This window comes from Prinia subflava, chromosome 7, assembly GCF_021018805.1.
Source record: "Prinia subflava isolate CZ2003 ecotype Zambia chromosome 7, Cam_Psub_1.2, whole genome shotgun sequence".
NCBI lineage: Eukaryota > Metazoa > Chordata > Aves > Passeriformes > Cisticolidae > Prinia > Prinia subflava.
In genome coordinates, this window is record NC_086253.1 from 10353339 (window position 1) to 10369788 (window position 16450).

Below are 16450 nucleotides of genomic sequence, written 5' to 3' on the forward strand. Positions count from 1 at the left end.
TTCATAGAAAATTTCTGAGGCTATTTTCATGTATCCCAAGACATTATCGTATGAAGCTCTGCTTTTAAAAACAACCCTGTAATATAGCAGAGCATGGTAATTTCCAAGTCTTTTGCATCTTCCCTCAAGTGCATCTGTGAATGTTACATGAACAAAGCCATGCAAATAAATAAGGATACATAAAACAGAGTTTTCCCACCTCACAAAGAAAGGAAGAAAGAACTAAAAACGTTGTCTTTAAGGCCTATTCCTACCACATACTCAAATTAGAAATTGAAATCCCCAAACACTTTATTTTTGTAGGGTTTTGATTGGGTGTTTGACAGAGGCATTGGGGTTTTACTTATTTTTTAATATGGACTATATGATTTTTTTTGAAATAGAAATTTGATAGTAAGCTCACCGTAGTGTAGGCTGACTGTGTTTAGGAAACTGTCTAAATTTAAGTCCCCCAGAACTTCTGGGACCAGAGTTATCTGTAGTTCTGTTTTTTCTAGTTTTAGTCACAATTACAAACACAGAAGGCTTCAAAACTTTGACAATGTTATCATTTTGATAATCATGTAATAGTTGACAAGGACAATAAATTGGCATATGTTTTTGAGAGGTGAACTATTATCACTATTATTTTGATATTAAACACTATAACTGTCCTTGAAAGGTAGTTATCAAGATATTAACATCTATTTCTGTGACTTTTAGGAAAAGGCAAAGGCTATCAGCATTTGAATTACTCATCAGCTTAATTTAAAATAATAGGTTGCTTTTAAATTTAAGTAAAAGGGTAAGAGTTACTATAAATACAGTTTGAATGTGTTTAAACTGTTTAAAGTACTATAATTAGGTTCAAAAATGTAATATGAACTCCTACTTGGTGGAATGTCTTGCATACTCCTTGGAAAGCTAAAGAGCAACTTTATACTGCCCTGGGATGCTTGTACCTGGTCTTTGATGTCAGAAGCGTTGCAGTTGTGAACAGAAAAAACACTGGGCAAATCACAGGACATATACTTTTAAATGAAATAGGTTTTTTTCCATGATTGTTTGAAGTTTTTTCAAATTAGGAAAGCTCTGAAGCCAATATAAACTAAGAGCCTGGCCATTGCCACCTATCTATGTCACTCCTCTAGCCAAAAGGTCCTTCTGACTTGCATGATTTTACCCTACAATGTAGGTTTGCTTTTGCACAAAGGCAGTATTACACCTCTGATGAATAAGAAACTTTAAAAAATTATTAAAATAGAAACTTGGCCTCTGAATCTTACAGATAGGACAAAAAGTGCTAGAAAAAAACCTTATATTTCAGTACCCTGTCTCTTGGGTTCTGATATTTTTCACTTCCTCTTATCTGACTAAAAGATAATCCATTTTCCTTCCCCAAGTGAACTTCAGTGTAGATTGTTCAATAGTCCAATATATGCAGCATTTCTATGGAGGAAACATAGCTGCTTGCTGTATTTCAAACAAAGCCCATCTGGGTTCTGTGATTCTGTGAAAAACACACGATAGTTCTAGCTCGTGCACCATTTTAAAAACACAGTAATTCAAGCACAAGGAGAAGTCAGGAGCAGAGGGACCAGGTTTGAGTCTTACCCATTTGTTCTTGCACCGTGTCCATCCCAGCTCCGTCCCTGAGCGTGCTGATGGCAGCATTGCTCCCTGCATGTTTGCACTCACACCTGCACAGTCCCTGCTCTGATTCTTCCCTCTCCAAGTTCCTGTCTTGCTCTCCCTCCAGAGCAGGGCCATTGGTGTTATTGCTGAGCATAGATGTGCCACCTGCCACTGCCAAACTCTCCATAATTCAAAGTTGCTCACAGTGACACAATTGACATTATCAACAACCTGAAAAGGAAAAAAAATCAATTTTTTTTAAATAGTCAGAAAAGATGAACATATTCCAGAGCTGTTTCTCTCCTGCAGGAGTTATTTTTAATTGTTATATGGATTAAAGAAGTTCCTATAGGCTTCTTTCAGAGGAACTGTTGTGTAACACCCAAATTTATCTCAGAAAAAGCTCCTGCAATGAGGTGGCATCACTGCTTTAGGAACAAAGCAATAGGCTTGGCTAACAGCAACAATCCAAGGCCTGAAGGGAAAAGTACTTGTGCCCACTGCTAATTATTCATTCTTGGCCAGCTATAAAGCAGAGCCTCCCAGGGATAACATCATTCACATTAACAGAAGAATTGGAGGGAGAAAACATCATTTTCTAAAGGTGACAAGAATAGAACAAGTACTGCATGCTGAATTCAAACAACAAAGAAGGTTTATATAAATTCAGCTAAAGAATGAATCCTCCACAGGAACCTACTGTGCAGGAAGACAGCCATCCAAGGATCCAAGCATTACTTTGCAGCAAAGCAGCAAAATGAAGCCCTACTGAAGCTAGAGGCTGAGCCTGGCAGCAAGGCTCCATTTGGCACGATCAGGCAGAAGGAATAGAAATGGAAGTAGAGCACAAGTAGCTGCAAACTTCACTGCTCCCTCCAATGAGGTGAGGCATCCTGCAATCCCAATTCTTGGGCACAAGCCAATTCAGGGTCAGGAAGATGCAGCCAGACCACCACCCAATGCACAAGCAAAGGACGTGACTCATGTAGGCAGCACGTGCCCACTGATGTTACAACTTTTTCCTCAGTGGGCTTGCACGTGTCTCTAAAAGATTTCAGAAAGCTGCAGGATAGATTTTAGTTTAGTCCTGTCATTTGGATTTAATCTCAATTCCTCTGTGTTTACTCCAGCCATACTCGTTAACAAGCTACATTCATGATGAGCGTCCAAGGTTGTGATCTTTGGGAAATCTCATCTCATTTGTTTTCCAGCAGAAATGGGTTGAATCTGAAGCTGTAGATGAAAGATGCACTTCTGCTCTCCTAAAGGTTCAGACTGGTGCCTGGTCACTTAGCGTCACTTATGATCTGCCTTCAGTCTGGTCAAGAAATGTCTCATTTCTCCATTTACCATGAACTGGGGTGTCCCAAAGCACATGGCTCTGGCTTTTTTTCTTCACAACCCTGCCTTCCCACACTTCTTGCCCTCCAAGCTTCCCATCACAAATCCCTAAACCTGAGCAAACCAAGTCCCAACATGAACAGCACAACAGCTGCCAGCAGCCTGCCAGGGTAGGCAGGTACACGGGACAAGGCAGGGTCTGGCTGCACAACTTTCCTACTCTTCCACAGACACTGAAACCTTTACCCCAAATGAGCACTTCTTGAAAAAACAGTGAACTATATATAGAACAAGGCAAGTTATGCAATTATAGAAAATTAATGAGGTATAGTTACAGGTTGGATGACCAGCTCAGAGAATTCAATCATAACCATATCTACCACAAGTTAATGAAGTGTGAAGAAATCTAGGCTGGATTTTGCTTTAATGTTTTCACCGTCCCATTTTGCCATTTATTCAAAAGGGCCTATCAGAGTGCTGAGGCTGACTTTCAAAAGATGCTTTTGGTGCTGCATCACAGTACTCTATCTAAAGCTATGCATAGAAATTCATATATACAGCTACAAAACACAGGTGGCAGCTCAAACACAAGGGATTTTTATCCCTTCTCTCACAAAAGAACATTTTCATTAACATATTTGGTTGACACTGAAAACCTGCCTTTCAGACTTGATGACCTAGTTATGAATGATTAAAAATACAGGCCTGCCAAAGGCCAAACTCACTTTGCCAGTGATCTGTTTTTCCATTTATATAGCTGCTCTTTTCCTTGAAGTAATGACAGTAGCTAACACCATTCTTCTCCTTACTTTTTTTTCAGGATTATATGTAATGCACTCCAATTTTTATACTCAGAAATTAAATACTTTTCTGCATGTATTTTGAAAATAATAATATCACCTGTTCATGAAGATGTAAATATTTTGGTATTAATGATAATTTAGTTCCAAAGGATGTTGTTTAAATTACATTGTTCTATGAATCCAAAGCCAGTTGTTATTTTTAGATCAGGATTACCCTTAATCCCAGAAATGAAATTCAGTGTTCAGATTATTCATTTTTTTCCTTAAGCTCCTATCCACAAGAAAAAAATATCATCCTGCACAAAATTTAGGAAAACAAACATACTCTGATTGGAATTATTAGAATTCAGTTGAATTGGAGAAGAGATACTGACAAAATTTTTCATGTCTTCTACATCCCCTTCTGTTGGTAAAGGCAACATATATGCAGATCTGTGAATGAACTTAGAAAGCTTGGTGCTGTAAGAGCAAGTGACATCTGAAAAAATCAAAATGGATGTAATCTGTTTAAGAAGATTCAGCCATAGAGCCATAAGCCAAGGGAAAATATCAGAATAAGTGAAAGAAAAGCAAAACAGATATGTTCTTTTGTATGTTTTCTCTGGGGTCTTCCAAGATGCACAGAAGAAAACCTCAAACATTTTTAGCTGCTGTGTTCTCTTCTACAGATTCCTCTCCCATTTTAATGTTTGCCTTAACCACCAAATGTCAACTCCTGTGACTTTGTCAACCTAGGCCCTTTTGAATGTCTGTCTGGCATCTAAATGTATCCTAACTGACACAAATTTGCTCCCAAGTGACAAAGATTTCATAGAAATTTACATTACATGTCTGTACTTTTATTATTTGCATTCAAATATCATGTAAGTACCTCAAGACACATAAGCAAAGCTACAGTACAATTATCCTATTTATTATGCTGATGCTTTCTCAATTATTAAACTGTTCCACCACAAATTAAAACAGATTTAATGACACAGAACCAGAGAAAAAACATTCATCCAATATAAAGCAGCTTTAGAGAATATTAAACTCCAGTGCTTGAGTCACTCTCATTATTAGGGATTTTTTCATAAACCTATAATGCAAGTAAAGTATAATGGTAAGTTAGCAACTAACCATTTGTTGATAGCAACAAATACAAGATGAAGATCTTCCAGATAAACATCTAGCACTCAACATACAAAGTTTGTCATCTCTAACTGGTTCTTACAACCTACATTTATGTGTAGATTACGTGTACTGACTAAGCATTTTATTTATTATTTAGGTAAAACTATTTTTCTCATGTTCTTTGAGGCCTGACCAAAAAATTCCAATTTGGTGCAGGATGTTGGCCGTAAAACTTAATGATCTTCCTGTTTTCCTGAACCAGAGCCAAGCCCTACTCAAACCACAGCCCTGTGGCCAAGATGGGGCATTCCCCACGGCTCAGGGGACCCTCAGCTCCCGAGGAGCAGAGACAGCAGTGGCAGGCGCTGGACAGCTCAAACTCGAGCACTCCTGGGTGCACTGGTGCCTGAGCTCCCTGGCACTGGAGTGTGGCCACTGCCCCTGGGTGCTGCCCCTCCACCGGGCACAGCAGGCAGGAAAGGACAGTACCCAACAGCTGTTCAACATCAGGTGGAAATGAGACATGATTTTTCCTTCTGGAAGGTAAATAGAATAATTTCTTTATCGTTCTTTTCTGTGCTTTGCTGCTTTCTTTTTACTGAGTGTTTTCAAAGCCCAGCTAAGCAGAAAAAACCCACATAACTTGAGATTTTCCATGTAGGCTGAGGGTTGGTTTTCTCCTTTGTCTTTTTTTCTTATTTTAAGTGGTATTGTGAATGACAAGAACAACAATTCATTCGCATTTAAAGGGTAAGAGAATTCTCTTATTGGTAAGAGAAAACCAATAACATTCACTGAACCAGATTCTCTCTCTCCTTCTAAAGGTGTATTTCTGAGACTAGACCTCGTATACTAAAATGGCAATAATAGTTACTTGAAACATGTATGCAATACAATATTTTTTTTCATTCATCATCTCCTCTCTAGGAGCCTCAGGACAATGTACTAATGACTTACTAAAGACCTGTCTTGCAACTATACTGCCCTTAATTAATCTAGGTCATTTTCCCAAACTGACACTAGAGTAGTTATTTTATTCCTTCCTTCCAGTTTCAATTAACAGTTCACATTTTCTCTTTTAGGCTACAAACATCTTAAAGCAAAGATCATTACAAACTTTTTCCTTAGAGAGTAAATCACAGACTGGATCTCTACGAAATTCAGTCACAGGCATGAATGTAAGAAAAAAAAAATCCATATTAGGTTTTGTATAGGCACCAATTTTTATGTATTCCACAGAAAGGTAAGCAAATCTATAATCAGGGTAAACAATCTTAGGAATGTAAGTGCTTTCCAAAAATGGAAGATTGACCTCTCTATCACGGAAGTAACTTTAGTTTAGTTAGCAATTCTCAGTAAACAATGTTGCAAGCGGTATCATTGTTCCCAGCTGGTCTACAAACAAAAAAGCCCTAGCAAGCTTCAGAGATGCAATAGATGCCTTTAAAAGCTTTAGCTGTCTCTATGATTAATTTTCTTTGTATCTCAGTACCACTGAAATATATTTTCCATCCTCAACATAGCTCTAAAAGCACCATACATCCAAAATTTCCAAGTTTAGATATGGAAATTGTGGACTAAAATCCACAATCTCATAACCGCTTAAAAATCAGCATAAACTCTAGGGATGCTTTAAAACAAAAACCAGATCACTTCTAGAAAACTATAATGGGCATCTGTGATTCTCCGTACCTCATTCTGAGTGCTAGATGTGACAGAATTTGGCCTGTGGCAGATAATGCAGAGGAATAAAGTAGGAGCTGTTGCTACGGAATCACAGCTCAGCTGACACCACACTGCCTAGAAGAGGGAAACAGAGCAGCACAGAAAATCTCAGCAGGTCTTCATAACTGTGACAGATCACATTTACACATATTTTCCAGTGATTTCCATATGGACACACCAAAGAACTGAACACCACCAAAAATTCCCCTTTTAACTGGCTGCAATTCCAACACATTGACAATAAACCCCCAGTCAAATACCAGATCACAAGGACCTAAAAACACAGCAAAAGAGGGAGATGTAGACACAGAGCACAGGACTTCCCCTACCTTTTCCAGCTCTGATCCACTGTATCACGCTGTAAAGAGCAGGCAGATCCCTGCCTTCCTCAGCTCTGCTCAAAACTGACTCCAGCACAGCTCTTCCTGTTTGACCTTCTTATCTTTCCTGTTGATTGCACAGCCTGGCTTGCATGTGGCCAGTACAAAAAGTTGTCTATTAACCAATACTGTTAATTCCAAAACTTTTTTTTTTTTTTTTTTTTAAGAAAGAAACATTCCTGAGAATGGAGTTGTGCTACTAAAGTTCCTTATGCAAAGCAGAAATGTATCCAGTGTGCTGGAAGGTTCATTTACACACTCCAGCTTTTCAAAGCAATAATGCATTATGGCATTTTGCATTGGTGGCTAAAAGACTCCAAGGGACACATCCGGGCCATTGTTTTAAAACAGAATTGCTCAGAAAAAGTAATAAACTGTCCCTCAGATATAGTCTAGAGCTTTGTCACCCCTTTGCTTTTGATTTAAAACTTAGACTTCTTGCTATCATTGCAGCTGGAAAAAACACTGATGAAAAATTCATTGACATAAAAAATTACACCAATATGCTCAAGTTGAAATTGCAGAAGTGTATTATTTAGCAGACCTATCATGCACTATGAAGCATTAAATATCAGTTTGGGGAGTTGAGCAAGACTGTTGTGGAATGCACACAGAGTTTATCTTCTGTGTAAGAAGACTGATCCATGTGTCATATCCTAAAAGACCCACAAAAGCAGTGGCATTTGAGGCGATGGGCTGTCCCCACTGCACTGCTGCCCTCCTACAGCTCTTGCCAGCAGGAGCACCAAAATCAGACCCTTCAAATGCCTTTGAGACCTTAGTTATGACTCCTGCCAGTTCATCTCAAGGAACATGCCTTTAAGAGGTGTTTTTAAACATTAGAAATCAGGTATTAATTATAAATCGTGCTCTCATTTACCTTACTTCATGCCATCACACCATGTAAATGTGAATTATAAATGCTACTTCACACTGATCGGGCGGTCTGTTCCTGCAGTGTGCTTGAGAACTCTCCATCATCCCAGAAATTAGGAAGTTGGAAGGTTCTCAAGTGATTGTGTAAACCACAACCAACCAATCATCCCAGAGGGAATTAATTTGATCTTGCACTATAATGCAGTACACAAAGCACACCACTTCAGGAGTAATTAATTTATGTAGTAACTATGCCAACTGCATGAAATACCACACTTCTGTCACCACTTTACTGACTGATTTTCCATGAGTTTCATAAAAGTCTAAGTCTTTTCATCACATTTATTTTATATGCATATTTAAAGATAATATTTGATTACATTTTATTACATCAGTTCTTCACTGGTATTCATCTTTTTTTTTATGTGATTCAAAGTAGTTTTGGGAAAAAAACTCAAATACTCATCTAAGCCTATATTTTTCCCAATAGATAATAATGTTTTAGTCTCTATTTCTGAGTCTCAACCATTGTAGAATCTACCACTGATTAGTATGTCCCTAAAATCTTAAAAATACAACTAATTTTTATTTTAGAGTACTAGAACTAGGAGAGATGTAACTCACTTCAAGAAACACATAACAAAATGTCTCCAACTGAACTCCAGGCCCCTTAGCTCCTTTTTCCATATTATCATAAAATAGTTTGGGTTTGAAGGGACCTTTAAAAGTTGTCTTATCCAACTCCCTGTAATCTTCAACTAGATCAGAAGTCTTCTGCTCCCTCTATGATTTTACTCAGAAGTCATGCTCCATGTTATTTCATCACACCCCAGGCAGTACTTCAGTTCTTGGTGGTGTACATGGACACGTAATTTAGGTGAAAACAAGAAAAACAAAGTTTTCAGCTTTAAGGTAATGACATCAAAGGTTGGCCCTGGACTTCCTGTTGTCTTATTGGAACAGTACTAATCTGCATTACAAAAGTCTAGTTTAAATGACCTTATTGGACAGCTGCTCTCATGAAATAACTCCAGAGACCAATATATTGCAGCAAACAGGAAAAAACAGGTAGCACAGATTGGTTTCCACATCAATTATCACATCCCTGATACTACATTCTAATTACTATGAATTGTGCTACCTGTTTCAGGTTTTCTTTTGCTAAAAATAGACTTCAATTTCTTTAACTGGTAAAATTACATGAAGACTTGATAGTTCTGTTTATGTTGGGTTGTCCCTGATCCATTCAGAATTATTAAAAGAAGCTGACAGGAGGCAGGGGAGGACCTTGGGTGTTGATAAAAACACTTCCTCTAATTGTCTCTCCCAGGCATTGCTTTTCATCATCCTGTTTGTCTGCCCTTCTGCAACTGCATGTTTGTCTGACCATTTTCCACTTCAGCAGCTTGTTTTAGGGAAAACAATACATTTTAATATTAAGGCCAGCTTATACCTTCCGGTAGGACTACTATTCCATCACAGTTGGGGAAATACCTATGAAGGAACAGTCCTCTGCCAAAGGGACCTACTCCAACTCGTAAAAATATTGATGCGTAATTCATTTGATTATTCACTGATATGTGACAGAAATAGCAGTTTTAGGTGAGAAGATATCTTTCTACACATTTTGCTAAATTCCTGTCTGATTTCTTTCATCCCAAGTCCAATATATGTTAACAAGCTTATTGCCTCTTGTTGTTACTGATCATAAAAAGTTCCTGTTTGTTTTGTGTTGTGCTGAAAATGGTGTTCTCTATTATTTACATCTAGCATGGCAAATTTGCAATCACACAAGATACTGACTGCTGTCTTGGCCAAATTAGTCTCTGTTGGTTCCTCTTTCATCTAGTAATTGAGGTACACCCACTTAAAAAGAAATACAATCTGTATCACAAAGTTGGAAAAGAAATATCAATCGGAAAACATTCAGCTTGAAGTACTGACTGACAGTGGTAACATTTTAGCAAACCTACCCAATTATATTAATGGTAGCCAGATTATCAGCATGCATGGATATTAGTCATGTTATGTTCATGCTATGATTGCACACAACTTCCACAGAAATAGGTTTAGCCATATGTTTCCTTTTGATTAGCATGTTATCTCTCCACAACAACTACATACAGAACTAGCTAAAGTGCTTTCTTCTGGTCTCCTGTCATTTTTGCATCTGCCTGCTTGACACCCAGATAGCTTTACTTCCCCCCAGGTCTTGAAAAAACACCCTCCCAGCTCCATAGCCAGGTTCAGAGAGGAAAAACAGAAAGCACGAAAAGAAAAATATACTGCCACCCATCTGTACGGAAATGCTGTCGCCGTGTAGTCTGCAGGAAAATGCTGAGTCGAAACATCCAGCTGTTACACCACTTACACAGCTCCTGAGCTATTTACACAGCCCATTTCATAATGGCTAGGCTTGCTTACAATCACCAAATGCTAATAATAGATGTTACTGAGCTTGTTATTCCTGAGCACAAGAAGGACCATGGCACACACCTGACAGAGCTTTCACCCAAGTTTAGCACCTCCCAAGTGCCACTGCTGCTCCCTTGAAAACACTTTTATCTGTCGACCAAAAAGCCAACTAACCAAGGAAACCCATATTCAAATGTCAGCAGGCAAAAAGGGATCCAGTCATGACTGGATTCACAATTCCATCTCAGCCATGGATCATAGGCCTTCCCACAACAGAGAAGAAGAAACTTCTAAAGTCTCATTAGCTCAGAATAAAAATTGCAGTTATCACTTACCACTTAGAATCACTAATACTTAGATAATTCATTTAATTTCTGTATTTTATGGCTAAGCAGGATTTTTTCTCTGCCCCATACAAATATCAGCCTCCCCAAATCAAGCACAAACTTTGGGTTCCATGCAGCACAGAAAACACATTACTTCTCAATCACTCCAAACCAAACACACTGAGAGAGCTTGTATTCACAAGCTTCAGCACAGGAAATGAGTTTCCTTATTTTTCTTTCATCTTGCAAGTGGAATTAAATTCCTCTTATGCACTGGAATTAACAAACCCCTTGGCAAATAGAGCCTCTAAAACATCCAAGTATCAAGAAATTAGGAAATATATGTTGACATGGAAACAATAATTCTGTTCATCTACAAACCTCCAACTATTAAAAGGGGGGAAAAAAACTGTATTCCAGGCCCTTTACACTTAAACTCCCACAGAACCTCCTTTTCAAAAAAAATATTATTTTTTCCCCTTGACAGGCTAAATCCCCACCTTTCACAGCATTACAGGGGAATTAAAGGAAAAATGGGTACTTCCTTTTATAATTGGGTGAACTGATTCTTAATTAAAGATTAACTATTTTCAGCTGTTTGAAGCTGGCAGGTGGAATTAAGAATTTATTCTTAAGGAAACCTTTCTTTTTGTAGCCACAAAATAATTATATATTCTAATCATATATTGAGTAGAGATTATTTGTTATGCTGTTCAAATGGATTTGATAACTCTTTTCCTTCAGAGGACTCTTTTCACAGGGTCACATCAAGGCTGGGAGAGACCATCTAGTCCCATATTAGGCATTCAGAAAAGGGCACCACTCCAGGCTTTTTCCCAGAATAAGATTTCTCACTGAGGTTGTCACAGCTTTTCTGCTGTCCTTTAAAGCAGAGAAAACTATGTCAGTATATCTAAAACTGTTTATTCTGAGGAGTGGAGTAGAAAGCCACAGCTCCTTGATCTTAAAAAAGAAGGGGGAGGAGCAGCAGCAATGAATATTTAGTTCTGCTTCAATTTCTTCTCCCTTCTGAGGATTTGCATAAATGTGTACTATTTGAAATGTATTTTTATATTTCTATTTACATATTCAACTCTTTTCTTTACTAGCATGCCAGAGCACTTCTGGGATGGATAAAAAGACTTTCAAGAAAGAAGCACTTACAATCCTTAGCCATACACTGAAACACTTAATTTGCAGAACTGAAATTTTACCCATCTGTTTGGTGATTCTGCTTAGTGCTAAAAAGTGCAGGGCCATGGAAATTTATTTATAGAAGCTTGAATATATGTGGAATACAGATATTTCCTGAGCTAGTTTTGGCATTGAGAAAGTAAATTTTGACTTCCTTAGGCATTCAAAAAGTGAAGATATTTCAATATGGATTCAGAAGGCTTGCCTTTGGCTTTCCTAATGCTCTGTGGAAGAATATGCCTGAAGGAATATCTGGAAAACCAAAACCAATAGGTAGCCATTAGGATAGAAACAATCACAGAATTCCAATTTATTATCCTCTAAGCTCTGTTCCATTCACTAAGTGCGACTTGGTTTAGTGTCAGTAGTTTTCCCTTTGATCAAGGTAGTCCAAAATTCTGTCTTCCTATAGTTTGAGATAAGTATTTCCAGCCACCAAAATGTCTACAGTAGAGAAAATCCTATAGTGATACTTTTGACTTCAACAAATAACTATAAAAGTCTGTCTCCACATAAAACTAGCAAAATAATTGGAATTTTTCCAATTACTGCTGCCCTCTAGTTGAGACCTGAAGAAGGGCTTATGTGTCCATTTTTTTGCAGCTTTATCTGCAGATCTAAGTTGTAATATCTAGTAACAACTTTCACATTTATTTCTTTAGGTCATTTGGGTACAGGTACCAGAACTAAGTATATTAAAAGGTGTTCATAAACATAAGCACAGTATTTTCTGCTTAAATGTCCAGCCTTTTATGCTTGAGGTAGTACTTCTTATAAGAAGAATAAAGTCTTCAAAAGTCTTGATTGAGAAATATGAGGAGATATGAGAAATATGAGTCTTGAGAAATACGAGGAAAGATTTCTTATTTATCAGGGAAAATCTGAGACAGAGAAACTTTTCTCAATGTGGATCTGAAAATCATGAAAACTCTAGATGCTTCCTCTCTGAAATATGGCCTTGGAACCATCTTACAATTTCATTTATGGACTTTTTGATTAAAACAACCATACTTGCACTGGCCACCACAGAAAATAATAGTGTTAAGGTGTGAATGTGGGGGGGACACTATAAAAAGATTCCTACTAAGCTTAAGGCCATGCAGCTAAACACAAAAATTTTAATAAGCATTAGCATATTTTGGACTCACTCCATTAAATGCACAGCATGTTTCAGGTCCATTAATTATATTCAGTGATATTTTTTCCACTTTTCCCATGTTTGAAAAAAAAAATTATGAAAATTATGTCTCCATTCCTTCTTTTTTTTTTCTAGTTGACATCTGTGCATACCCTATCCACGATGCCCATGAAAACTTTAGGTTCTCTTTTAGGTAGGCTTGGTCCAGGCCACTTCACAGGGACTGAGACCTTCCCCTAGTGAAGCCTGGAAAGCAGCACTGATAGTACAGGACAGCTCTGCTGGAGCTGAAGGACAGAGAAGTATCAGCCACAGCTGCATTCTTGCAGGGCCTGATGTCTCAGGAGTGCTCACTGCCAGAGCGGGCTGAAAGTCCCTGCAAACTGTCACACATCTTCCCAGGCAATGCCTCGCATGCAGACAGCACTACATGAGAATTTTATCACCTCAGAAGAGTTTATATTCTGCTGGCACGAGGCTGTATTGTATGGGGGTTTTTACATAAGAACAGTGTTAGATATGCAGTGTAGGATAAGGAATAAATCAGCACACATCAGCCTGGGCTGCAAAACAGTTAAATTGACTCGGGGCCAATGGGTTGTAATACCATCTACTCCAAGGGAGAAGCTGTACCTTCACATAAAGAGTGGTTTTCCAAGGAGTCACACTGGCAAGGGATCACAATATGCTTAATAAATGTTAACCTCTCTGCAACAAAAGGGACCACATTACCCTTCTTCATGTTTACAACACAAAGCACATTATTTACATGTTTACTGTCGTAAATATTGGTATCAGTGGTTACACAGGCTGTGTGATGTTGCACTGAAATCCTTGAGAGCTTCGTTTGCCATTCCTAAATTAAAATTAAATTTTTGCCAATGTTTTTTGCAAGTGTAGTGACTTTTCTATTATTCATGGTTTGTTTTGGCTCTTCCCCAAACCCTTCTCTGCATTTGTATTTCTGCCCATTTCATTGCTGTAACCCAGCAGTTTGTTACAGTGTGTAGGAACCTTGTGTAGGAATTCTATACGGATGCTCATCATTACCTGCTGGACTTCCTGCCATGTGCAGCAGCCTGAGATACTAAAATTTATTTGTTCTGACCAACTTTCCAAATGCTGACTGCTGACATGAGAGAACAGTCCTTGATTGTCTTGCTGAAACAAAGATTTCTTTCATCCTCAGCCATTGCTCCCTTTGATGTTATTTCACCCTTTCTGTTTTCAAAGTTTGCCTGGGAGTTTTATTTGACCATATTTGATCAAAATGCGTTTAGGTTTGTAACAGGTAACGGATGTGTGAGTTATAGCTGCTGATGCAGTGTTTATATTCTTCCCACAGTGTGAGAGAAGCTTTGTAGAAAAGTTATTACTGACATCTTGATAGTGCAACTCAGACATCTTAATATAGTGCCATGTTATTATTTCATTATGGCTGCCTCACACTAATTCATTATTTATAAACACGTGTGCTTCTGGCTCAGTGAATAGCTGGCAATTTATTCCCATACCCAGAATCTCATTTTAAGATCCCAGTTTGTTACTCCTCTGGAACTTCAGACTTGCCCTATATTTTATTTACTATCAATGCCATTCAAATACAACAAACAGAGCAAGGTGGTGCAGAGGTAACTGCTGCCTCTGGTTGCAAACACAAGGGTGGCTTATTTTGGCAACAGCCCCAGTAGCAGAAATTCTGTGATAGAGTAATTTTAATGTCAAAAAGTTCATAACTTAATATGGAATTAGTCATAAAATTAGAGAAGTTCAAGTCTAGTCACAGGACTATAACCCAGGCAAAGTAGCCCAGCCCTGAATTCCTAAGAGGTATATGACACCAGAAAATGAAAAGCAGAAATGCTTTTAACACAGAGATGTTTAGGGAGCTTTCATCACACAAAAGAGAATAAGTAAAAAGCAAAAGAGGGGTCATGACAGCATGTCATATCGGGTTCTTAATCTTCTGTGATACAAAAGAATTTCTATTTTTGAATTAATAGGAAAATGACATATTTATGTACATTTATAGAACACAGTTGAAGGATAATTTCTCATTTTAAACATAAGTACTTCAAAATGTATTACTGTAAATTGCAAGATTTCTTTTGTCTTCCAGAAGATATAATAGCTGTCAAAAGACAGCAGCTTAGATTGAAAATCAGTCTATAAAGTAGATTTCAGGTGAAAAAGTAAAAATTACTGTAAATTCTTAGGAGCTTAAAGTCTGTTTTCAGGACTATACAATAGAACTTAATGGCATGAAATACAGAGCTGCACAGTAAGATTTACAGAAGTAGGTCTAATTTATGCAATTTCTTCTGATTTTTTTTTCCATGAGATATCCATTTAGGACAACTTCAGAAGTGTTTTAACAACTACATAGCGTAGCTAGTACAAGGTAGTTGTTCTTTCAAGTTTCACTCCAGGTTGGTATTTGACATAAAAATCTTGTGATACTGTATCAGCTTTGAACATGAAGCCAAGGGAAAGCTTCACCAGGTTAAAGAGCTGCTTGGATCTGGAGGTTTCTACAGTCTGGATTAGCATGTAAATTGCTGCTGGCAACTGGATGGATAATGGCTTTTTTCACAGATTTTTGTTTTGCTTTGTTTGTTTGTTTGTGGTTATTGGTGTGTTTGGTTTGTTTGTTTATTTGTTTGGGTTGGTTTGGGTTATTTCGGTTCTTTTGGAAGAGATAAAGGTTCTGCTTCATTCCCAGAGCAGAAATGCTTGTTCCTCTCTCTCTTGCTGGACCCTCCATCACTGAGATGCTTTTAAAATATGACAATATGGCAATGACCTAAAAAACTTTGCAGACAAATAAATAAAAGAAATAATTTTATTCTCTTGGAAGACCATGACCACCCTGAAGTTTTAAACTTCAGAAATATTAGAAACAATCCTTTTTTTCTTGCTTCAGCTGGACCTTTTTTAACTGAAGGCACTTTATATAGAATTTTTACTTTTCCTTTACATTTACAGTGCTCACTCTATTTTTCTTCACATGAAAACATATTCCCTTACTTGAGGGAAGATACATAAAGATATATTCCCTTACGTAAGGAGGATGCATTTCTGATTACTGGGTTGGTTACAGATCCAGTAGATAGTGAAGTGGTTTTTTCCTGATACAGGTAATACAGTAGAGCAAGACACAAAGATGTATTTAAGAAAGACATACAGTTTAAACACACATGGACAGTAAAATGCAAAGTTCTTCCATAACATTGTCCAAATGTTAGTGGAGAAATTTTAGATTTTAGAAAACACTTCTATGCCAAAAGTAAATTTGTCTTGCGTAGCATTTTTGAAGCCCCTAAAAACAAAAACAAAAACAAAAACAACAAAAAAAATGGTCTTAGAAGAATTCCAGATGACACTGAGGATTTGAAGGAACAAACAGGATCATCAGGTTTGCCAGGTGCCAATTGAATTCCCAGCAATGACAAAAGTGATGCAAAGAGCTGACAGGTCAAAGGCTGACTTTTCATCCTTTTTTGCAGTAGCTGAACAAGCTGATTG

At 37.7% G+C, this 16450-nt stretch overlaps 1 protein-coding gene across 4 annotated transcripts in view; it reads right to left on the minus strand.

Annotated features, from left to right (window-relative positions):
- Window positions 1–7670, minus strand: part of SH3TC1 (SH3 domain and tetratricopeptide repeats 1) — a 28551-nt gene extending 20881 nt beyond the window's left edge. For 2 of the 4 annotated variants that reach the window (XR_010080924.1, XM_063401561.1), the window contains exons 1-2: window positions 6926–7670; window positions 1594–1845 (exon numbers count right to left, since the gene is read on the minus strand). Coding sequence is in view for 3 of the 4 variants with exons in the window: in XM_063401561.1 (XP_063257631.1) it covers window positions 1594–1801 (208 nt within the window). In the remaining variant the exon portion in view is untranslated. Of the gene's footprint in view, window positions 1–1593; window positions 1846–6563; window positions 6672–6925 lie in introns of all 4 variants that reach the window. The other 2 variants (XM_063401560.1, XM_063401559.1) reach the window with 2 other exon arrangements.
- Between the last annotated feature and the right edge of the window lie 8780 nt (window positions 7671–16450).